The sequence below is a fragment of the Melanostigma gelatinosum genome, assembly GCF_949748355.1.
Source record: "Melanostigma gelatinosum genome assembly, chromosome: 19".
Taxonomy (NCBI): Eukaryota; Metazoa; Chordata; class Actinopteri; order Perciformes; family Zoarcidae; genus Melanostigma; species Melanostigma gelatinosum.
Window position 1 is genome coordinate 15,007,728 of NC_136652.1, and position 25,432 is coordinate 15,033,159.

General features: G+C 43.5%; 3 protein-coding genes across 4 annotated transcripts; 2 read left to right on the forward strand and 1 right to left on the reverse strand.

Annotated features, from left to right (window-relative positions):
- Window positions 1–279: 279 nt before the first annotated feature.
- Window positions 280–4,516, forward strand: alkal2a (ALK and LTK ligand 2a). The gene is made up of 6 exons (XM_079290356.1): window positions 280–967; window positions 1,515–1,880; window positions 2,415–2,468; window positions 2,617–2,697; window positions 2,809–2,883; window positions 3,703–4,516. The coding sequence occupies exons 2-5, from the start codon at window positions 1,589–1,591 to the stop codon at window positions 2,871–2,873; spliced, it is 492 nt and encodes a 163-aa protein (XP_079146482.1). The 5' UTR covers window positions 280–967; window positions 1,515–1,588; the 3' UTR covers window positions 2,874–2,883; window positions 3,703–4,516.
- An 863-nt stretch (window positions 4,517–5,379) lies between these two features.
- acp1 (acid phosphatase 1) lies at window positions 5,380–11,448 on the reverse strand. 2 transcript variants are annotated; one of them, XM_079290489.1, is made up of 6 exons: window positions 11,368–11,448; window positions 10,848–10,921; window positions 10,331–10,444; window positions 7,406–7,467; window positions 6,350–6,455; window positions 5,380–5,683 (listed from the first exon to the last, which is right to left on the reverse strand). In XM_079290489.1, exons 1-6 carry the CDS (start codon window positions 11,408–11,410, stop codon window positions 5,606–5,608), a joined length of 477 nt encoding a protein of 158 aa, XP_079146615.1. In that variant the 5' UTR covers window positions 11,411–11,448; the 3' UTR covers window positions 5,380–5,605. The 2 variants fall into 2 exon arrangements, with proteins under 2 accessions (XP_079146615.1, XP_079146614.1); XM_079290488.1 differs by lacking the exon at window positions 10,331–10,444 and adding an exon at window positions 10,146–10,259 and having other exon boundaries at window positions 11,368–11,426.
- Window positions 11,449–22,791: 11,343 nt separating this feature from the next.
- Window positions 22,792–25,172, forward strand: fam110c (family with sequence similarity 110 member C; the record flags this gene model as incomplete). The annotated part of the gene is made up of 1 exon (XM_079290938.1): window positions 22,792–25,172. One exon carries the CDS (start codon window positions 22,792–22,794, stop codon window positions 23,860–23,862), a length of 1,071 nt encoding a protein of 356 aa, XP_079147064.1. The 3' UTR covers window positions 23,863–25,172.
- Between the last annotated feature and the right edge of the window lie 260 nt (window positions 25,173–25,432).

Here is a 25,432-nt window from a genome sequence, read left to right on the forward strand (position 1 = left end):
ACTTGTGACGCTGCATACACTTTACTTTCTGCAACATGCAGATTTCCCTCAAAGTGTTTTAGCACTAGAGTAGAATATTCAAGCCTCACTGGCCAGTTCCATTTGAAAGGGGGAAGGGGGGGGGGGGGGGTGTGTCATGGGAAACAATTGCACGCCTTGACTTGTAGAAAGCTGTACAAACTAATCTGAGGAGAAACCTTCTGTCGGCTAAACCTCCACTATGATGTGTAGTCGTTTGTTCTGACCAGAAACTACAGTGCAATTACTTTAAAAATCGTGCGTAATTCATTTTTCAAAGAATCACCCTCAAACGGGGCGTAATTGTGTTTCAATTTCCACGAAGGATGGAAAGTGCGCAATGGCTCCAAATGAAGTTATGAGAATCACATTAATATGAGAGCGTTTCCACCGAGATGTGCTGGGCTAATTGGAAATTGCATTGGAAGTATTAGTCGGAAAAACGCTTCCTGTAACTGCATATCGCACAAATAAATAGAGTAACCGAAAGGAGGGGGGAGCAGAGAACTTCACACGGCGTTCAAGTGATGGTCAGTCGACTCAATTGGACTTTCTGCTTCAGGAGTGTCAATAATGCGTATTATTATTATCACAGACGCGGCGGAGTGACCCACAAGGGACAGGTCACCGCGTCTACAAGACGGAGATAAAAAGTGAACTGATCCACTACTTCAGCGAGGACGCACACCGGACTTGGAGCACCGGATCATTTGGCTGCTTGTCCACATCTCTCCCTAAAGTCGGCCTGGAGGGGATCACTACAGATGCTCGGCGAATACTCATATGACTTCAGACGCTTTGGTTTTTTCCACCGAAGAACAGACTTTAAGGGCACATGTTTTTTGGAGCGGTAAAAGCAAGGACCTAAAGTTGCGCACAGTTCTATATTTCCATGTTTGGACTCACGGAACGTTATCACACCGTTTGAAACGGCTGTATCGGCCCAAAGGTAATTGCATTTTTATCACCCATTACTTAGGCATATTTATGTAATCAAATAGAAGCAATATTTTGTTATATACCGTATTGATGCTCTTGCTCGTGTGGTATTTTGTATTTGTAATTTGTTCTTAACTGTCTTTTGTAAAAACAAATCTCGAAATTCCTAAATAAATAAAACACCTAAGTCACAATACTTATGAACTTGTAGCCTGCTTCTATTGGTTTATGGCCAAATTAAGGTTACTTCTTAAACGACTTTAAATCATGTATAGAACATTGTCTGAACTACAACACTTTGATAACAATCGGCAATGATGCGGAATGTGTGACACAAAAGTTTGATAGAAGATAGTTTAGAGACTGATTAACGGAACAAAGTAAGAACATTTCTTTAAACGGGACTCCTTGTGATGTATAGGTCTATGTACTTGATGTACTGTGATTTTCTGCATTTGGACAAGTGGTCCATCAGTTAAAATACTCCTTCATGTTCCCAGCGGGTGCAATGTGAATCTGACATCATCTTGACATTCATGCATCGATCTTTTTTACAGGTCTACAGTTCAACTTTTCCCCCCAGAGGCGATTGGAGAAGTAGTTCACTTGTTCCTCTCTCTCCGCGGGAGCTATGCGCGGACCACGTAAGCACGTCACGATGGGACTGGTGCTACTGATGTGCACGCTGACAGGTCACTGCGGCGAGAGCGCGCCCTCGGCGGCCCCGTCGTCTGCTCCTGCAGCCGGCAGGGAGGCGCAGCAGGACTTGAGGCGGATGATAGAGCTCGTGAGATACGTGGAGCAGAGCCGGGGTCGCCACCGCGCGAACAGGGAAGCCCCGTCAACATCACGGACGAGGAGCTATCCGGTGGAGCCAAAGGATTTAAACACATCGAAAACAGACAGAGGCGATCAGGTTGTCGGTGAGTGACTTGTCGTCTGGGCGGGACCCTAATGTTGGATCTCAAGAGGATGCTGAAGCCTCTAATGAAGGATGTAGCCTACTGGAATAATATTAATCAGCAAAATCATGATAGACTGATGGAACTAACACGAGATAAAGTGAAATGGTTACTGCACCACATTTAACTCAACACAACTTACCTTAAGTGCTATCTAGCAATGCAGATATTTGGTCGGAGGCAGAGATCTAAACATCTGGAAACAAATGAAACAAAAAGCATCTGTATGGCTCGATTCCACCCGAGTTAAGTGAGAATATATGCTTTTCACTCATAAAGATTTCCCGTTTCTTTGTTTTGGTTGGCCTCTCACTGGATATCAAAGTTTAGTTTTAATTGACAAAATCACGCCAGTTCTAGGTGATGGGATTAATACCCACCAGTAAATTAATGTTAGTCTTTTTTCTTTCTTTTTTTAAAGAGGCAAATGTCTGTGCTATTTAAAGGCAGCTATGTAAACCTGAAACTTATTTCCCATCTTCTCTCTTTCCACAGTCGTATTCCCCAGAGATCTCAGAAAGAAGGAGAAATTCCTAAAACATTTAACAGGTGAGTCACTGGCATGTTATGCAAGAAACAGAGCAGGGAGGATGGCTGAAAGAAAGAAATAATACAATAAAAGTGAATGATAGCCTATTGGCTATAAAACATGTATACTGCTGGAAATGTTCTCACAGCCTGCTGTCTTCCCTGTCAGGTCCGCTTTACTTCAGTCCCAAGTGCAGGAAGCATGTGTACAGGCTCTACCACCACACCAGAGACTGCACAATACCTGATTGTAAGTGCCTACACACAGAGGAATGGCTCTCTTTGTCAGTCCAATGTCATCACACCGTGTGAAAAGCATCCACTCATACGCAGCTCTCTCCTTTTAATCTTCTCTTCTCAGACTTCAAAAGATGTGCTCGGCTTCTCACACGACTAGCTGGCAGCCGGCAGTGCACAGAGGGGTAGCACACACAAGGTATGTAACATACTCTCCTCGAAATCAAACATGCTTCATGCTGTTCAGGGTGAAAGAGAAGATGCATACAGAGGACATAGTGGTTGAAGGGATGGTGTGTTACACCTGTTAGATATATCCAGGAAGGCCAGAGTATACTTTTCAAAAGATATATGTGACAAGTTGGAAGTGGTGGAAGAAGCATTCAGGTCATCAACCTGAGTACAAATAGCAATACAACAATGTAAAAGTGCTGCGATCGTAAAAGTCCTTCCTTGGAAATGTGAAAGTAAATGTATCATTTTCTAAATATACTCAAAGAATCCAAAGCGAAACTACTCAATGCAGAACAATTCCCACTATAGGTGTTAATTATTCAACTTTAAAAACATATATTTTATGGTCATTTACATCATTTTGGGGGCACTTTTTGTACTTCATTTGAGTATTTCCATTTAATTAATGTATATATACCTCTTCTCCACCATATTTCTGGGGGAAATATTGTTAGTTGCTTTGCTGATTACTATTTTTTATACTAAACACGAACACTTTACAAAAATTTGGCTTGAAATAACACAAATCCAATAATATGATGGTTCAAAAGGAGCCATTCTACACTATACTTGGAGTATTTTCACATTGTGGTATTGCTGCTTTAAGACAGAATCCTGTGCAGGTAAGGTCTGCAGTTATGCGTGCTGTGTCGATACACACATGCCTCAGCAGCACCACAGTGATAGTTTCGTGATTTATTGTGATTCTTTTTGGCAAGCAAATATTTTGCTAAGGGCTGCCAAGTTGGAGACAGTGCTGAATTTCGCTTCCTCTTCATTGCAGGTGGAACGCAAACAAGTCCTCCACAAGAAAGAAAACTTGGGGAATAAGTGCCTTGGACAAGTGAGAGGGAAGCCTAAAATACTCTGAGCAGCCCTAACTGACATTCGGTACAGTATTGCCCCATCAGTGAGGTCTGCTCTGCTACCGCGTGGATTAATGCCTCCCACCACTCTGGCTGCGCCTCGATGGATGTCCGTCACCACGACGGAGGCAATCTGCCAACAAAACCAGACCAAGATAAAGACGGTGCAACTGAGGAGTGGAGAAAGAAAGAAACAAGTGGCTGAGAGAAACAAACACGGGGCCTATTTTCCTGCTGGCATCCAAAAAAGATGTTACGAAAACAAAAAAAAGGGATTCCATATTTTTTATTTTTTTTATTTCTTTCAGAAGAGAGCAAAATCCAAATGTAAGATATATTTTATATGACTTGCTTTCTGCGATTGCTTTGGTCCGGATGAGTGCTGTGGGTTGAGCCCATCCCTTCCACTGCTGCACGAGCCATTATGCAGACAATAAGCTCTCACAAACCCCGGGCATCAGTCACGGCATAGTTTCACCCACTTGTGCTCACACTGAGAAAGAACTGTGATTAAATTATTAATTGCATTGACATTTCTCTGTGTCTTTGCGAGAAAACAAACAAAGCAAGTGGCGGTTGTAAGCGCAGCCCTCCTGTGGATCTAAAAACGATATTTATATATTTGAGTTGTCATAAGGTTTCCCTGTACAGACTCATAGGCCATATGAAACAAGAGAATATGTACATACTGTAAAGCATAGGAGGAATCCACCATCAATTAAAGTGACTGCATTCATGAAATATAAATTATAAGATTGGTACAAATATGAGTTGTCCTTGTCTTCTGGTGCAGTGTTGTCTATACTTGTGGAATGTGGAATGTTCCCTGATTGACCACATGACTGGACCGAGTTCCGCGACTACGGTGAACTTCACGCTGCAGATCAGCAACGATAAAAAACATTCTCACTCGAAAAAAGTTCATTTTAAAAGGGCCGGTTCAACAAATTACAAAACAACTTATTCTCTCCCTTGACTGGTGAAATTGTGTTTTTATTGTTATTTGAAATTTGACAATTGCTCTATACAAAGACTTCACACTAAACATATTTCACTGCCACTTTATACTCCAAAAGTATGAACATTGCTCACTGTGTAACCTGATTATCCAGGGTAATGTCTGGAACATAAGCCCCTGTGAATACGTGTAGTCTTTAGGTTATGTTTATGTATAAAAAGGATATGCAACATGCTAATTAGTGAGCTGTAGAGGTGTCGGTAGGTGGATATTCTACCAGACAGACCCAGGCTACTCGTTTCCCTACCAGAAGACAGATCGGGTTTTCTTATATCTGTTTTTGAATATTCATGAGATATACTTGAAATCTAATAATAGTAATAATATATTGTGTTAATAGTTCAGATAAAAAGGAGCTGGAATACCAAAAACATGCAAAGAAAAGAACCTAACCATCAGGCGTCCAACAACATATCCAGACAGATTTAGGCTGGCATTACCTTTGACCTGCACACCTCAGATGTCCAGTCAACTACTATCGTCTGAAGGATGTCTTCATACATAGAACGCTTTAGCATATTCAAAATGTAAATAATAATGATTAGTGTGTAAAATAAGTCTCCGATAGTCATTTTTTAAAATTTTATTAATCACGTAAATTCAACAAACTTGTCCAAGCAGCGTCATGTGTGGTTTGTGTGACATTCACAACGCTGAAACAGATGTGTTTCCTGGTCATCCAATGACTTCCACAAGATTGGTTGCGCTGACATGTGCTTGTGTGACACAGTCAAATCATATTTGGTTAATTTTCTCTTTTTAATTCAGCAGATTTAGCAAAGATCATTTCAGGTCTCATGTTGTTAGGAGTTCTTCTCCAGGAAGGCTTTGCAGCAGCGTGCGCACTGTTCGTACACCTTTTCAAAGTCTTCGTCACTCCCCTGAGAGATAAAACAGGGACCAAAAAAATAATGATGGAATGAATTACGTACATACATCTGTTGGATTTTATATAATACAGCTGTAGATATGCAGGGCACATTCTGTGAAATGGTTGGAAACACTAAATAAAACACATAAAACGTTATTTTCTTACTCAACCATTAAATTAAATTGTTGTTGTGAAGGAAACAGGTTAGCTTGAGCACAACATTCAAATTTGGAAAAATAAAGTTTTCTTTAAGGGAGAAAAAGCAGCAAGAGTACTTTTCTGGTTGACGTTTTAAAGCGGTAAAGCTTTTACTGAAATCTTGATTGATTTTTATGGAAAAACCTTTAATTTGACTTGACGACCGTTTCATTGTTCCACTTCATCCATAAAGTAAATTTTTTTTTTTTTTTGATATCGACAGCATTTCACCACTTATCAAAACTTTACTCCTTCCACTTTTCCCACTCTGGCTTTTCTCACTCATAACCCCCCCCCCCCCAATATTGCAATTTGCTGTGTTATTTCCAGATGCAGTTTACATTCACGAGTAAACAATTAAAACAGTTATCCAACTATAGAATGTTTTGTCTTTAAGCTTTTGGGGCTCCAGCTTTAGAATCATTTTGTCCAAAATTATGTGAAAATACTGAACAGAAGAATGTACTTGAATACTTACATAGTATGGGTCTTTAATGATGCGCTGATTCTGTGGGTCATATGAACCAAGAAGCTCAACCTTTGCTGGGTTGTTTTTTACGAGATTTGATCTTCTGCTCAACTCACTGTGAAGACAAGAGAAAGCTGGTAACTTCAGGAGAACAGAAGAAAAACACTTGACTGTTTCAACATGAGACTTCTGGACCAGAAACCAAACCTTCCCTTTCCTTCTGCCATTTAGATATAAGGTGGAACAACCATATCATCCTATATGAATAGCCGTAGTGTTATGTACTTCTAGCATTGGACAGAATGTAACACCACCATGACAATAACATCCATGTGATTAACTTCCTTCCAAAGCACTGACAAACAATGCTATGAGCTTTATTAAGACAACAAAAAATACAAGAATAGAGAAAATTAGCATCTCAACCTGTTCAAGCCAATCTCAAACTAAAGCAATAATGTGAAAAACTAAAGACGGTTAAACTATTATTAATCGCTTTCAAGGTGACGACAATGAGATGGGCTTTGTAAGGACAACTAAACATGGACAGAGTGCCTTTTGTCTAAAACAGGGTCTAATTTTCTCAGTCTGGTCAGCTTAACATTTGTGGAGAAAAAAAAAAAAAACATGTGGGAGAGAAAGGGGAAAAACCTGCCCAAAGAGCAAAGACGTGGCATCCAAAGAACTCAGTAAGCTGCTTACAGATCAGATCTGCCCATAGGCATGTGATCTCAAAATGATCCCTAAACGTTCAAAGTATCAAACAATATCCCTCCCCCTGACCTTTGGAAAGAGCTTAAGAAAGGACAGTGCTCATTAAAAGGAAGGCATTCACCTACAAGTTAGCTATACTCAACGTTACCACCATTTTGATGTGCATGTGAAGGAGTAGCACAGATCCATACCACGACAGGACAAGTCGTAGTTTGACCCCTTTCGAGGCAAATGTTTTCTTGACCCCAGGTTTCCTTTGGTGAGGCAAGACTCTTTTAGACGCTGTGTCCGCCTGCGAGCTACATACACAGATATAACAAACCGTGCTGCTGTGGGCTGAATAACGTGTACCTCAAATTGCTGTCGTCCATGCACAGAATGTACTCGAAGCTCATGAAGTCGTCGTTGGTCACCTAGAAGGAGAAATGTAGGGGAAAAAAAACAACAAATGTTACTTCTGGCTTTGTACGGGGACAGAGCCTCTCTATGCTCCTACAGAGAGAACCGATCATTTCCAAAACAACAATAAAGGCTCTCATAAACCTGAAATCTTCAATAGAATTAAACGTTAAACTAAACGTTCGTTAGTGGCGGAGTCTGCCATTCCCGTGCTGGACTCTGTCTTCACACGATGTAGGGATTCACAGGAAACGAAGCATGAAGCACCGAGTGTTAGTGTTTTATGTCATTGATATCAGACTCGCAGTTTATTATTCACTCTCTTAAGCCTGTACGTGGAGTATTTTTACGCTACAGGATTTTTAAAATCTCTTTGCAAATGTTTTTTGAGGAAAGAAATGTAATCAACATGTTTGTTAGACTTCAAGAATACATACAATGAGTTTGGGGGATTATTATTCACTGAATGTGTAAACAACAATGTTGTTTGTTTACAAGAAAACTCCACAGGGCACCATTACTTCACTGCACATTTCCTCCTGCTGCAGTATCACATTAAAAGCTTTCAACTGGCAGAACACAGGGTGGCTTTTATTGTGACGTGTAATGTATTTGTAACCACGGTTAGCTCTGATGGAGACATTGCTGTGATCTTCTGTAATGTGGTAAACCTCTTTCGCCGTTTGAAGTATGAAATCAGATGATTGTTAACTCACTTATTTGTTAAAAACAACTTGAGTTTAGTGCAGTTAGCCACACTGTTGCGAGATGCAAAAGTTTTCTTTTGGCATGGTTGTTGTATTTCTGATAACAAAAGCTGCTCAAGGAGATTTTGTTGGCGCATTAAACCGCACCTGCTGTTCTAAATAAACCACAGCTGAAATCTTCACAATAACAACTTTTATTCTCTCGTGTTTATTGGAACGAGAAAAAAACCAGTCCGCACCTTTTTTGGGGTTTTGAGAGTCAGTTTATAGGAATGCCAGACGAATGAAAGAAGAGAGGAACAAAAGACATGAATAAAACTCCTGCGACGCTCCAGATGTTGGTATACAGACATATTCAATCACATAAACAGCTGTGGCCATTCATATATATAATATCTGGCTGAAAGCAAGCTGGGAGTCTGAACATAGCAAAGTCTGCAAATTCAAGAGTAGATAAGATGCCCGAACCACCTTAACTGTCCCCTTTCGATGTTCCCAACCTTCCTCGATTGTCTCTGGATTGTGTCATCAGTTTAACATGTTGGCAACTCAATGAGAACACATTGATGAGTATGGAATCTAAATTTCAGCTCTATTCAATCTAATGCTGGGTTGTCAATTTTCGAATAAGGCATCACATGCTCTAAATAATTAGTGATGGATCACTTTGGAGCATGTTTGCTTTTTTCAAACGAACATCTTTGTTCGTCCTAGTTCACACAGTCCAAAAAATGTGAGGAAGATGAGGAAACTATAGAGAGTAGGAGCAAAAGATAGTGACAGAAATGAAAAGGGTGATGAAGGAAAAGAGGAGAGAGCAAGAGGTTGTCAAAGCTGATTAGATTTGGCTGGGTTGAAGCCAAGGGTTGAGCCTCCCCATCCCTGCTTTGAGGAGATTAGACGAGGATCTGACCAAAATGGTTTGCAGAGAGACAAACCAACGAGACGGAAGATCTCAAGCACCGGGTGAAACCCCCGAGTTCTCTCAGGGAAACATAAAAAGGCAGAGGATAAGCCCAAAGGCCCAATATGGACAAAAATCTTATTGTAATTTCAGACCTGTTTCAGGATTTGAAACGAACACAATACAACAACTGCTAGATTGTCTTCATCAATATTTCATGCACAATCAAATAGACATTACGCGTGTGCGGTTTCTATTTTTTTCATACCATCATATCTTCCTGATATTTCACTGAGAGGTGCCTGATCGCTTTGTTGCTAAAATGAGAACAGCTGGTCCACTTTAAAAAGGTCAGCCCACCTTAAATGAGCCTGAGCCAAAGTTAACTTTCACTGCACCTCTACGTTCACAGCTGTAACGTCACTGCTAACGTTACGCACACAGTGGGTAGCTACGACATCGACGCATCGGTGGGCTGAACGGAGATGATATGACATGCGGGGGGTGGTGGCAGACTGGCAGTTGAATAAAATCATGTGGCTATAAACTGCTTTTGTAGTTTGAAGCCTATTAATTCCAAAACACCCCGAACACGTCCTGTAACATCATCCCCACCACTAGTACCGGTAGGTCGCCATGTTTCTGAGCTGAGCTGCTGTTTACCCAGTGGAGAACGACCTCTTGTGGCGCGTACTGTGAACTACGAACTACAAAAAACATGTATTTCCAACATAACACCACTATGTTTGATTAAAACAAGCAAACTGAAAAGGTATCCTTATTACACCGTATTTCACATTCCTCTTAAAGCTGCAATGTTGGCTGGACCTTACATCCAGTTCAGCTGAAGTTCAGATGAACCTGTGCTTGTTTTGACAGAGCAATCGTGTGGCGCTGAGTATGCAGCTGCAGGTTAAAGTAGTAATGAACTTGTATTAAACTAGAATAAGCTACAGTATACTGTATACTAAGTGACAGATTAACAGCATCTGGGTGTCTAGGAGGCGTCATCTTACAAACATCCCACTCATACACACAAACATGAATGAGGTGAGAGGAGCCACGGGACGTCTGGTTGTACCTGTCGGGCCCTGTGGCTCGTCTCAATGCCATGCTTCCTTAGGCAGGCCAGACCGCGGGCATCCGGTGAGCTGCCTATATTCCAGTCAGATGTGGCACCACTGTCTATGACCCACTGCAACAACAGAGAACAAAAAAGGGGGCGCTAACTACCGCTAAGAGAGATGTAGAAGTGAGTGGTCCTACCTTCCTGGCCACATGCTGCATGGGCACACCATGCCTCTTCATGCAGGCTTGACCGCGGTGGTCTGGAGGGCTTCCTATCTCATAGTTGGAGGTGGCAGCACTGTCTATCCTCCACTAGACAAGAGTAGCGCATGGGGAACAATAGCACAGCAAAAATGGTTCATACCCTCACGTACAGATATGTGGCGGGTCATACAAATTTGTACTGAAAGTTAGGGTGTTTTGCACCACTTAAAACATTTGAACTTACCCTTTTATAACAGTAATCAAGGCAAGCATGCTTTGAAAAATGGTCAGTAGTGTGCAGCACTTCTATTCTAGATTCTATGTGCGTGATACTTTGTTTGTGGTGCTATTTGACAACTGTGCTCCATGACATACTCCCAGAGAAAATATTTTTAAAAAGCTCTCTTTGTAAATGTATCAGGCAGAAATTGTCAGTAGACGTAATATGTCGGTGACCTGTATTATAAATGTTGTTTCGTACGATGTAATGATGGATTAATCATGACATTACCTTATCCACAACACCAGAGTCTGTTGCCATCTTACTGAAGACTGCTTCAGCGATTGGGGATCTGCAAATGTTCCCTGTCAAAACACAACAAATGTCAACGCCATGTTTTTAAAACTTAAAAAGGAGCTTATGAACAGTTTTACCAAAAACTGTAACACTTAATAGTATGATAGTGCAAAAGAGATTACAATATCTGTGTCCAACTCCCGTTTGCGGAAGTAAGAGAGGAGTCAAGGATATACATTGGGAAACGAGAAGGGCCGCAGGTAAAGATACTCAGCGTGTGTGCAAATCACACTATGATGTTCTATCACACCTGGCTTCACACCAGCTGTACATAAATGTACAACGTTACCGGCTAGCTAACTAATTCATTTTTTTTGTTACCAATTCATTTGTAACAAACGTTTATTTGAACGTTCACAGCAGCGACTGGTCGTATGTGATGTTTGTTTCACACTCTTTGAGGATTACATGAGCTTCTTTGGGGTAAAATGACTTATGGTAGTTTGTCTCTTACCCAAGCAAACGAACAAAACAGACTTCGTTCCAGTGGCCGCCATGTTGTTTAGACGGTCTTGTATGACGTCGCAGGTGGTGGCCAACTCGTGCCTGATCAAAAACATTGAAACCCTTTTTAATGAATGTGGAATTTATTGATCTTGTGAAAATACTGCAGATATAGAGGATTTGTAAAACACAACATTCCATCATTGTTAAAATTATGAGGTGTTCTCTTACCATGGACTGTTTCCCAGACACATTTTCTCAAACGCTTATTTCGGACGAATTTTTCAGTCGTCACAAACTAATTATCTTGTAAATTAAACTTTAAATTAGTTTAAAACTATTGGCCATTGTCATTTTTAAAATACGATGCACGTATGCAACTGTACAATCAACATTGACCATGCACAACATTAAAATGTTACTTACAAATTAATTCATCAGTAATAATAACTCAATAATATATTGTGTCACTCCTTCCTCTTCTGCTTAACTGGTACTTCTATTTTTAATAATTAAATGCATTTTACTGGTAATCTTTGTAGACCGCAGGTTCATTCTTGTTACAATGACTTGTTCTTAACTAATCCATTGTTATGTTTTGTATTCATTTTTTTTTCATTAAGAACAGAGTATAAATATCAACTAAGTCACAAAGCGTCTTTACCATTCGTATGGTTTTGACAAGAAAGCACAATTTTGGGATCATATGATTATGTGATTCTAATATTCACAAATATGTTATTGTTCGAGTACTTAATTCCAGTTTTGAAGTGCAAATAATAAATGTTAGAGTTAATCGCCTCATAAAAAAGTTGATCTCGATATCCCTCTTCAATCTAGCTACAGTCGATCCATTGGGTGATGTAGAGGTAATGATAAAATTCATACTTTAGTCATGGTATGAAAGGTCATGAGAAAATCCTGGACCGAGACAGAACAACAGATTACAGGATGTTGAACAACATTCTCTCTGCACTTAGACTCGAGTTTCGCCTCACATTTGTAAAATTCCCAATAGCAGCTGAAAAAAACAAAACAATGATGTTTGTGACATTCATGTCGGTTTAAACCAGAGAGTCAGCGCCGTCAGTAAATGGAGATTGACATCAGCATGGCGGCACTGTGAAACAAGTGCAAAGATTTACAGTAATTCAAGGCCTGAGTGTCCCTATAACTATATCAAAGGCAAGGTTGAACACTTATCTTCCAAGGAAATATTGAAAGATACTGGAAGGCTAACCTGCAACCATTGAAGCATGGCTAACCTGCAACCATTGAAGCATGGGAGAGCAGGTTTAAGCCTATGATTTACCTCTGAGGAATGTCTGTTGATGTATTGGGGACAATAAAAACAAAAAAAAACACAGGATGAAAGGAACTCCGAATATGGTATTGCCTATATTTGTTTTCTTTAAACATGCTATCTGAAAAGCATTGCAAAAAGAAGTTGAACCATTTTGCAAAGAATGGTTTCAATTTAATTTATGGCTGGCTCAACGGTTCTTAAGGGAGCATTAACTTGAGGAAAATATGTTCCAGCTTGACTGAGAAAACCAGTAAATAGCAGCTTTTCATTGCTGGTCGTAACTTCTCATTCGCGAGTTTACATTCTCATGACCTTTTATGCAGTGCACAACAGCTCTGTGCGGGAAAACATGTGATTGTATTGCTTTGTACCCAAACCAACATGCAGCCCTGTTCTCTCTGTGCATTATAAATATAAACTATGTTGATGCAGCTTCACAAAACAGGAGTGACAGCATCACAAACCACTCAACACAAACTTTAATGCAGAATCAACACCACTCTAGAACAGTTTCAACAAAAACTGAACATTATATCCTTCATAAAGGGATTTATTGCATAACTGTTGAATTAGAATGTATTAGTTTTAGCTACGTGTACGTAATAAACTGGCAACTGAGTTTGCATAAATTCTAAATACAGGCTATTTGTCTTGATCAATCACAAACATTCCCTTGTTGTCCCAGAGTTAGATTTGATCTGCATGCTTCACATAATGATGGATTCAAGGGAACAAAACTTGGCCGTCTGCCGAACACTTCCATTTGATGTCACTGACTTTATATCCACAGTGTTGTCTGGGAACCGGACATTAATAACATACATGTTAAATTATCTTAATAATACAGTTAAAAAAGAGAAAATGCACAATAAACAATGGTAAAGATGAATTTGACTGATAGCATTATTTATTTATTTTTCTAATTTTCTATAGCTATCGCGATAATATTCTAAATTCCATGGCCAAGACAATCATGTTGTGAAAATCTGATATTGTGACAGCCTAATTCAAATAAATGCCACTTGTCCTGACTTCATTGGAGATTTTATTTTGTTATTTTGTTATTTTTACAGTTTATGCTGACCTCCAGTGGTTTCTGAAAATGCAGCAGTGCGTGTCAATGCAGCATGACATCACAGTTGGGTGTGGCTGCAGGTGCAACAGCGCACACTTCTTATGCCACCCATCAGTCATCAGTTAATGTGCACTTAAGTACCGTTTACAGTCGCAAAACCAAAGTCATGGACGGGGTTTAGAGAAGCCTGGTTTCCCCAGGAAGATTTATTCTGCCACATTTCTTGGCCTTGTAAGTCAACCAGGTTTCTAATCAGCTTTATATACTTACCTGTGCAGGTGGTTACAGTTAGGCGAGGCTGAGAAGGTAAAATCCCATTCACTGAAATGTAAGGGGAGAGATGAGTTTGCAGCTTATGAGGCTGCAGAAAACCTTTGTTTGGTTTTCTTTTTCTTCAGTTTAATTTATTTTTGTTGAATTTCCCAGGTTATATTTTTGCCCACAGTCTCACAAAATATTTTGTAAATGAATGCCAAACCTTTTTTTGCCCTACTCCTGCTTATCGACCTAAATCTTCCTAAAACATCCCTTTTTTTTAAAGATTGCCAGTGCCAAACCACTTCAGCTGACATTTGTATTGGGTGGCAGCACTACATTTTGAACCAAAACAGCAAAGTTGTGGGCAGTAAAACCAAAACTATATGAGCTGGCATACGCTCAAAAGGCTCCATAGGGCTGAGAGCAACTGCAGATTCAAATAATGGTTTTCTGTGCTTTATCGTGCCAGCGACCCATGTCATTAATTTGATCAGTGTAATAGAAAAACAGCAGTTTTACATTTCGACATTTTATCATCTGTGAATAAAATGTATTCTCCTCACTGTGTTAGATCATTGAAGAAGAGTATGTTACTGTCTTCAGGCCAAAAGGAAAAGATTAAGTAAAAGGAAACTAAAACCTTTCATGAAAAAACACTGCAGCAGTAATCCTGCAAACACAGTTGTTTACTGAAATACAGTAAGATGAGCTTGTGATTAATATACACAGGCTAATTGAGTGGGAGGTGACCTTATATTGTTGGTAATTAGCACTGCATACATAATCACCAATTATCAGTTGCTTTACATATGAGGCAAACAATAACTGCAAGCAAAAGATGCCTGCAGCAATTATATTTCATCATTTGCAAGCTTTTTTAAAATTGAGTCAGCCAGTTTCATTCACGTCTCAATGATGAATGGTAATCATTGTAAATGACTCAATAAAAACACAATTAGCAGATGATGCAGTGTCACTTTAAATTGTAGAATATGTTTTTCCAACCAGTAGCATGAGTTACGAATTAAATAAAAGTGAGAGGGCCCCGGGGAGAAGTGACTAATGGTGACAGTGTTCATGTTCACTCTCATCCCCTCCATCCCTCCAGTTTTTTTCCCTCTCCCTTTTATACAATTAAGAAGAAACAGATTTCCCCAATAAGTCAGAACACATGCTAAATGATTGTAAATGCTGTCACTGCACTTCAATAAAAGTGCATTAAGGTTGTTAGTTCCTGTTGGTGTTTTCTGTTGGGCCTGTTAGATTAACAAGCATATGAAGTAATGGCATTGAATATTATAAAAACACATGTACAAGGTTGCATGAATACATGGTCATGCTTCTTTCTCTCTTTTTCATCGAAGCACTCACTCACAATAGCCCGTGGTCACCTGATCCACCATTTCATTCAAATTCTATTCTATTCATAAAAACTTTATTGGCATGCATGTTGAGGTTACTCCTTCGGGTCGAAAGGAGTCAGCTGAGGTGGTTCGGGCATCTAATTAGGATGCCTCCTGGACGCCTCCCACTGGAGGTTTTCCAGGCACGTCCAACTGGGAAGAGACCCCGGGGAAGGGAACGCCTCGGGATCCCCCAGAATGAGCTGGAACATGTTGCCGGTGAGAGGGAGGTCTGGGTCGGCCTGCTTGGCCTGCTGCCACCGCGACCCGACCCCGGATAAGCGGTGGAAAATGGCTGGATGGATGGGTTGAGGTTACATTCTTACCAAAGCAAAATTACATATTATTTAATAATTACGTTTTAGACAAGAAAATTAAAAAGGTAATAACGAGATAACAAATATACTCTCTTACAATCAGAAACATTTACGACAGAGCCATGCAGTCATTCCTGTATCAGTGGTCTAGTTTGGATTGGTTTTGGGGGCAGCATTGCCTGTAGGGAGCACATTTTAGGCTGTAGAAAAGCCTCTGCTGGGCCTCCGGTAAAGCGGAGGACAGTTGCCAAAGTGCAGTCACTCACTCAGCAACACTTGGAAACACGTGGAAAGTGTGTGAAGAAAGAGCCGGGCTGGGCTGAAATGGAGCGTTTTCGCTGTTGTTGCAAGCTCTTAATCTGTTGCCAATTTTTTCATTTCATATTTTGGTCGATTATCATCAGTCGCAGTAATTAGGTTACTTAGTGTATATGCACATGTGAAAAAAAGCCATTATGGTCTGGTTACGCAGACCAACAAGGCAAGTGCAAGCAGAGTTCAATTGCACATTATACAGTAAACTAAAATAAATGTACTATTCCTTTGGGAGTTATTATTATTATTTTTAGAAGCAAGTGGGAATGTTGGAATCTATCAGGGTTTTTTGTCTTGTATTATAACTGCTTGTACTGCTGCTTTGACCCAATTAAGTATTGCTAACCTTAAAATAGGACAAGCGTACAAGACAAAGAACTACTGGTAGATTGCACAAATATCAAATTGGTGTTTTATTGTTTTTAATAGTTAGGGTGTTTTCGTCGGGGCTTTCTACAGAGTGTAACTTTCAGGATCCAATTAAACCGAAAGTTACGAACGTAACTACGGTTCTATGAATCCTGGATGACCGCCAGAGGCAGTGCTTAACACTGGATGTATCCCGTCTCGCGCATGCGCAGGTCGAATATTTATATCAACAAAGTCACGTGTGACCTCGGATGACCACCGTCATCTATAAGTTCCGGTGTCATCCTGAGCTCAGTCCTATGGAATCTTCTCGCGAGTTCACGGGATTCCGAGTGACCAAGAACTCTGGCGGTCATCCAGGATTCATAGAACCGTAGTTACGTTCGTAACTTTCGTTCTATTTCATCCTTACTGACCGCCAGAGGCAGTGCTTAACACTGGATGACTTATACCAAAAGAGTCACGAGGAAGCACAGTAACTACCCCTTATAGCTCCGGCAGAGAAAATTGGCCAAGAACCCTCCCCAGTGGGTGAGGGTCGGCAACGTTAACTCTGTAGTGTTTGGTGAATGTGCTCGGTGATGCCCCTGAGGCCGCCGCACATGTATCCCCCACAGGCACACCACTCAGGCTTGCCCTCGGTGTGGAGACACTCTTGGTAGTGACCCTTCACCCCGGATGGCCGAGCGCAGCCGCTCGCCTTGTATGTATCGGCAATGGCCTCCACTATCCAGTGGGACAGGTGCCGTTTCTCCTTTTTTTTCTTAAAAAGGAGCACAGCCCTTCTTAGGCTCACCATAACTGACTATGCAGGCGGTGGCTTCCATATAAGCTCTGAGGGCCCACACTGGGCACAGCAGCCTTGACCTCTCCTCTCCCGATGGGGGAGGGGGGGGTCAACTTTGCCAGCTGGATAGGCCGGTTTATATGTGAACGTATCCACCCCCTTGGGAGAAACACTGCCTTAGGCCAGAAAGTGACACCCAAGCCATCTGAGTTCCACCTCAGACATGATTCTTCCACTGATAGGGCATGCAGCTCGCCCCCACATTGAGCTGAATTGACAGCAAGGAGAAAACCGACTTGCTGATAGCCATCTAGGCTCCGCCTGTGCCAGGGGTTCAAAAGGACAAGCATAAGCTGTCCAGTACCAAGGGTAGGTCCCATGCAGGGGAGACCGGCCCTTATCCAGGAGAGACTGTAGAAACTCAGTACCGCAGGCACGGGGCGCTGTACTGGGACCTTGTTCTGAGCCGCACACTAGTCGGAGAACAGCTTCCACCTGTTTCTTGTACTGCAGGCAGGTAGACCGCGCACTGGCATTCAGAATAGTCCGTCAGACTGGTTCTATGCAGCCACTCAGCATCCGGTCGGGCCCTCCCGTGACCCCTAATTGAAGGAGGCAGGGATTGGAATGCCAAATCCGACCCTCTAGTCGCGACAGGAGATCCCTCCTGTCGGGGAAGAACTCTGACAAGCTTATAGCAAAAGCGGAGGGACTGGTGGAAAGGCACAAAGAAGATCCTCTGGCCACGTGTGAGCCAGGGCATCTTGACCCAGAGGGCTGGTCCCCCCCGTCAGGGAGACCCAGTGGGGGCAGTGGGTCGACACGTCTGGATGCAGCCGCCACTCTCCCGGTGGAGGCTTGTAATGGAACAGGAAAACCACAACCTTGTACCATTCTCCTGGTGGGTACATTGCCCACAGGCTGGTCAGGCGAGGGGCATCCCAAGTCAGAAGGCCACGGTGATCCCCGTAGCAACTTCTGCAGATCTGGTGCCCCATCGATAGTTCATGGGAAATCACAGCAGAGGTGCTGTCCACCGGACAAGCACATGCTTTCCCTTCAAACATGGAAGGAAGTGCTCGAGCGCTAGCTCTAGAACCTGGACCTGCGGTCTTTCAGCAGACAACTGCCCCCAGGCTGTCCCGTTCTGTCACCCTGCACCCGCCTTGAGAGGCAGGTAACTGTTGTGACAATCTCCTGGTGGAATGGAACCGAGCCCCTGGGGCTCGGTTCCTGGGACACTGTTCGCCAGATATGCACTCCCTCCATGGGGATAGTGAACAGATGAATAGACACTGTTTCGATAATATTATTGCCCTGTATCTGTGCCACTTGGCATCCAAGTGAAGGCTGTTCAGCCATCCGCACTGGGGCGCCTCTCCATGTTCACCTTGAGGCCCACCGGGCCACGTGAGAGAAGGCGAGCAGTGTCCTGTGGCGCCTGAAGCCGGGACGGCGCCTAGGTCAGCCAGTCTAAGTACGGCAGTATGTTCACGCCCTGCGATTGCAGGGGGAAAGGACAGCAGTAACACACTGTGGACACCCATGGGGAGATGGGAGAGTCCGAATGGAAGCACCCAGGACTGAAAGTTGTGGTGATGCACCCTGGGAACAGGCGTCGATAGACGTGAACCACTCTCCCTTGGAAATCCGCTGATGGGAGAAAGAACCCCGACAGCCGGCCTGGAGACATCTCCTGGCAGCCCTGCCGGGGGGGACGGGGACGTAAGTAGGGTTGTATAGGTAGCGGTCCGGCCTCTCCGCTGAAGCGCCTGTACAGCAGCTGACTTGAACAGCTCACCAGGCTCCACTGGGACAGTATGGAGGGTCCTCCTACATGTCTCAGATAGGGGCGACTGCGCCAGCCAAACCTGGCGACGAGTCTGAACCAGCCACGTTCCCTCGATATGAGCGCAAACGCCTGCCATGAAGCATCACTGAGCAGAAGCGTCGAAGTAGCCCGCTGCAGAGAATCTGCGAGGGAAAGCCTGAGGTGGGAGAGGGAGTTGTCGATACGGTGCACAGCGCTGCTGTGTCCTAAGCCCTGGATAGCGGGTCATCTTTGGCCTGACATTGGGTCGAGGGCCCCTGGCATCGGCCTCAGAATCTCCTCAGGGGAAACTGATGGACGCCATAGTCGTCTAACTGGCTGGCATACGTGCAAGGCCAGATTTGCCACCTCCTGCATGGTCTGATGTAAGGCGGGAGAGAGCCCTGGTGTCTCCACCATGCACGCAACTCCCTCAGATATTCCTCGGAGGGAGGAACAGAAAAGGTGGTGAGGGCGGGAAGGTGCCTGAAGAAGGCACTCACAGGTGGATGTTCCAGCTGCTGTGTATGCCCGGCGTGCAAGCGCCATACCAATGACCAGGGTAGGTTGGTCTGGATTCAGCTGCCCTGACAGGGGGAGGTAGACCTCCCGCATCAGGTGTTCCACTTCGGCCAGCCTAGCAGACCTTACTGCTCAAGGCGTGATGCCGCAGGTCCTGCCTGGGTTCTCCCTGCTAGGGCAAGAGGTCAGGGCCGTCCTCCGGCTGAAGAGGAGCTATACAGGTCCTACAGCCGGGAGAGTTGAACATGGCCGCGATTCTGGTGGAACCCTTGTCCCACTAGTTTATGCGGAATTCCCAATCAGTCCGAGCGGGAGCGCTCTGCTGAATGTTGAGAGAACAGGCAGGGGGCAGTCAGTGGCGAGTGATCCTTCGGACACTCTTCCCTTAGCCAGCCGCTGCGGATATTGGTGACCCACCAGTTAGCCTGAGCGAGAGCACTCTGCAACTGCGGAAACAGGTCAGGCAAAGTCCTTATAGTGAGAGGGGCGAGGACACTCTCTAAGCCCACTCTCTTCACTAAGATAGTTGCTGCAGATATTAGTGTCCCCCCAGTTAGCTTGAGCGAGAGCACTCTGTTACCGTAAAAAACGGACAAAACAGACCACAGTCCGTACAGTGAGAGGGGAGCGAGGACACTCTTCACTAAGATAGTTGCTGCCGATATTGGTGTCCCACCAGTTAGCTTGAGCGAGAGCACTCTGCCACTGTGGAAACAGGTCAGGCAAAGTCCTTATAGTGAGAGGGGCGAGGACACTCTTCACTAAACTAGTTGCTGCCGATATTGGTGTCCCACCAGTTAGCTTGAGCGAGAGCACTCTGCTACTGTGAAAAACGGACAAAAAGAACACAGTCCTTACAGTGAGAGGGGAGCGAGGCCACTCTTCACTAAGACAGCTGCTGCAGATATTGGTGTCCCACCAGTTAGCTTGAGCGAGAGCACTCTGCTACTGTGAAAACGGACAAAAAACCCACAGTCCTTACAGTGCGAGGACACTCTCCACTTGGACAGGTGCTGTAACTCTTGGTGTGCTACCAGTTAGCCTGAGCGAGGGCACTCTGCTAACTGATATCCGCTACCGATATGTCCATAATGTTTACAACAATCAATGGACACACCGAGTATTAGCTTAGTCTAGTTAGCCGGAGCGAACTCGACAGCCGTAATGCGTCAAAACCATCAATGGGCACAACCTCCATGTTGATTTAGTACAACTAGCATTCACCGAGTTAGCCTGAGCGAGCACATTCCGCTAACTGTGATCGTTGTAATGCTACAAAGTTGATGGCCACAGCCCCAGTACCAGCTTTGTTTATCTAGTTTCCCACTGAGTTAACCTGAGCGAGGACGCTCTGTTAACTGTGACAGCCGTAAGGATACAAAGTTGCTGGACGCAGTCCCAGTATCAGCTTTTGTTTAGCTAGTTTCCCACTGAGTTAACCTGAGCGAGGACGCTCTGTTAACTGTGACAGCTGTAAGGATACAAAGTTGATGGCTACAGCCCCAGTATCAGCTTTGTTTAGCTAGTTTTCCACTGAGTTAACCTGAGCGAGGACGCTCTGTTAACTGTGACAGCCGTAAGGATACAAAGTTGATGGACGCAGTCCCAGTATCAGCTCTGTTTAGCTAGTTTCCCACTGAGTTAACCTGAGCGAGGACGCTCTGTTAACTGTGACAGCTCTGTTAACTGTGACAGCCGTAAGGATACAAAGTTGATGGACGCAGTCCCAGTATCAGCTTTTGTTTAGCTAGTTTCCCACTGAGTTAACCTGAGCGAGGACGCTCTGTTAACTGTGACAGCTGTAAGGATACAAAGTTGATGGCTACAGCCCCAGTATCAGCTTTGTTTAGCTAGTTTTCCACTGAGTTAACCTGAGCGAGGACGCTCTGTTAACTGTGACAGCCGTAAGGTTTACAAAGTTGATGGACGCAGTCCCAGCTAGCATCCAAGTTAGCCTGAGTGAAGACACTGCTAACTGCGAATTACGTCAGATGTAAAGATTAAATCTCCATGTACACAACGCCAATGCGGACTAGTGTCTCACAAAGTTTGCCTGAGCAGGAACACTCTGCTAACTGTGATAGCCGTAACACTGTGAAGGGCGGGCCGACAGCGTAATTCTACGCTCTCGTTAGCGCGCCACTCGATTACTAGAGCGGAAGCGCTCTGCCAACCGTGGAACAAACAACTGTTATAGAAAACAATGTTAATCGATCTTACCGATTGCTGTCATCACGACTTAGCTGACCCTTATCAGACTGGTGACGACCGATGATAGGGGCGTTCACCAGTCCGGGGCTCGATGTCCGAACGGCGAACACACCGTTCCCTCCGAAGAGGGACAGCTCGTCGCAGCCTTTGGAGGGCGAGAGAACCGCAACTCCGACCGGTAGTCACAAGGCTACAGCGACGAGCTCTAATATGTCTTGATCGTAGACACATCCTTGTTTAAGCTACCATGGTAGCTAACCTGCGACGCGAGAAGAAAAAAAGGACTGAGCTCAGGATGACACCGGAACTTATAGATGACGGTGGTCATCCGAGGTCACACGTGACTTTGTTGATATAAATATTCGACCTGCGCATGCGCGAGACGGGATACATCCAGTGTTAAGCACTGCCTCTGGCGGTCAGTAAGGATGAAATAGAACTCAAAATCAAGTTAGTGTCATTGTTTTTTCAAGACAAACCAAAATCTTGAAGTAATAACCCATCAAATGTGTTTCCTCTTTGAGTCTTTAGAATTGCACGACACTGTTTTGACAGCCTCGACACATAAAGACTACATGAATTGGCAGAGGAAAGCATTTATTGCACAACATGTGCACCATAGTGATCGGCAAACCTATTTGATGAGTCAGTGTTGCTGGTAAATGGGTCGGTAAAGCAGAGAGTACCGTACTTTGGAAAAAACATACCATGTCGCTTGGCAGAAGATTACATACGATTTTGTCCTGTATTGAGCAACAAGGATAAAGGCCCGCATTTCCTCCTGGACAAGAGAAGGGAAAACTCTGCAGCAACGTCAGCTTTCACTGTTCTCACCTGTGATGGTATCAGGTGCACTTTGAACAGGCTTGTGTTTGGTTAAAACTAGCAGGATGGGTGGGGTAATGTGATGTGGGTTTGCACAGACAAGGTGAAGTCTCCTGTTGTAATACGTGCTCAGGCAAAGGACGGGCTTGAATGGAATCTTTTTCCTGGGAAGAACGTACGCTTAAGGATTACCCACTCTTTGGAAATAACTGATTTGAATGTTTGTTCAAACCACAATGGAGGCAACCAGCGATACCACAAAAATCCTGGAGAAGGGTCCTGATTACCTCCGAAAGCAAATGGAACTGGAGAGTGAGACAAAAGGAGGCATGACTGCTGTGGAGAGGCTCGCTGCAAGCAAACTGAAATATGTCAAAAGCAAGCAGGTGGTCAACTCAACTCAGGAGCCAGTGATCAGTCTTGGATCAGCCTCTGTGAGTAGCACTGGGTCTTCCAACTGGAGCTCGAACCGTGGTGGGAATCTTGTCATTGGGAGTAACTCAAGAGCGGCTACATGTGGTTCACAAAACTCCAGCTCGCCAGGGCAGGTACGTCGGTCCAGCTCCAAAAAACGACCAGACTCTCTTCTGCTCCACAGGCAGAAATGTGAGTTTCTGAGAACGTCACCAAAGGACCGAAAACACCATATAACACGCAAGTTGCTGCTCGGCTCTGGGCATAAAAGTGTTCCGTTACCGGAGGCAACAGAAAAGGAGCGTGAAGGTGAGCGCAACGAGGACAAAATCACCACACCTGAGGGAACCGCAAAGGAATACAGCTCACATGTGGTGAGCTCTCAGTCAGAGAGCGGGAGGAATGGAGCAGCAGAGCAACGCAGCGCAGAAAACAGGGATTCGGGGACAAAGGTGACAGCGGGTGTTGTCTGGAAATCTGCTGGTCTCTCTGCTGGTCTCCTAACAGTTCCAGAGTTTGAAACGAGGCCTGGCAAAGGGGTCAGTCGGTCTCACTCTGACATCAGCTCCAGGTACTCCAAAAACTTTGCTGAATTTGCTGTTTTTTTTAAGTACTGCGGGCTGGACGGTGAGGTTGTTGAGTCTTTGGGGAAGGATAACTTCTCGGCGCGCTCAGATGAAATTGCAATAAACATCCGGAGTGTCAGCATTTCTACATCAGACGACGGCTTCTCCAAGAACAGTGGAGACAGCGACAGACTGCTGGAGGACGCGTTACATAAAAAGATGGGTCAGGGGACGTCAGTTGTTGAGCGCAATGCGAGGATTATCAAATGGCTGTACAGCTGCAAAAACGCGATAGAAACTGGAAAGAAGTTAAGAGACCTCGATTGAGAGGCCTACCTAAGACCTCGACTGTTGCATGGTTGCTATTAACTCCTTGCTTTTGCCTGTGGAAAACACTAACTTTCACATCTTTGCCTTACCGTGTGTGTGTGTGTGTGTCTCTGTGCTTTTATTATTGATTCCTGTGGTTTCTGTGCACAATGTGTGTGTGTGTGTGTGTGAATTTTATGTTTTTTTTAAGTACTGTGGGCTGGACGGTGAGGTTGTTGAGTCTTTGGGGAAGGATAACTGGTTGCTATTAACTTGAGGAAAATATGTTCCAGCTTGACTAAGAAAACCAGTAAATAGCAGCATGTGGTTGCTATTAACTCCTTGCTTTTGCCTGTGGAAAACACAGACTTTTGGTTTCACATCTTTGCCTTACCGTGTGTGTGTGTGTGTGTGTGTGTGTGTGTGTCTCTGTGCTTTTATCATTGATTCCTGTGGTTTCTGTGCACAATGGGTGTGTGTGTGTGTGTGTAAAGCACAGAAAGCTTTGGGTCACACACAGAAACACGACAGCTGTTATCATCCAAACATTTTTAATCGTGAAAATATAACAGTATGTTTACTTGTGGTTTACTTTTTATCCCAGATGTACAGAACAGCTGCAATTTAGATTACAATCTTGCGTTAAAGATCCAAGCTTTGTGCACACTTGAAGACACAAGCAATGACACTTGCTTTTCAGGTTGCACGGGCTGAAGTTAGGTTTGCTAAACAACACAACATTTGCCATTTGCAACATTTGCTCTTTTAAAACTAATTTTGTTGACTCAAAGTGTTGAACGGAATAACCATCAACTCTGTTTCTCTCTCACCCACTCAGAAACTATATTTATGTGAGTATATACTCATTACTCAGCTGCACCCATGTTTTAGACACACCTTTCACTTCTGCAGAAGCCTCTGTGACTAGTTCGCATCAAGACAAGTCATTTCCTGCCCTCTCTTGTTTGTTGCCAGAACTTAGAGATACTTCTTAAAATGAAGTTCACGATTCAGTTCGAGAAACTGCCTCTTAACGTTGCATTTGTGGTTCAACCTACAGAAATGCATCATAAGTGCAGAAGGTGTCATTATTGACTGAAAATGTACCCTGCTTGCATTGCTGTTGGCTTATATTATTTCTTCTTATATTGGGATTTGTATTATGTAAAAGGCTTACTGTTACTAATCTACCACTTCAGACTATGGTGTTGTTGCTGCCTGTGTTACATGTGTTTTATAATTAAGTACTGTACATTTTGCTACACAAATAAAGTTATCATTTTTCGAACATAAACTGTTGCTAAAAGGTAGTAGTGGTAACAAGTAGTGTGCACATTTCATCCTCTATGTATAGGATTCTCTGAATATGCATAGTACAATTAATGGATCATCAATAAGGCCCACTGTGGGCTGCTTGTAGTTGATGAAAACATTTTGAATTTACTGTATGTGGCCTAAAGAGGGTGGTATCTGACAACAAGACTGAACCTTATCACTGCGTTAAAATCTCAGCAACTCTTAGCACAACAGTCTTACTGAACTATTGACTGCACTGTAATCACAGGCCCAGAGGAACAATAACCACACA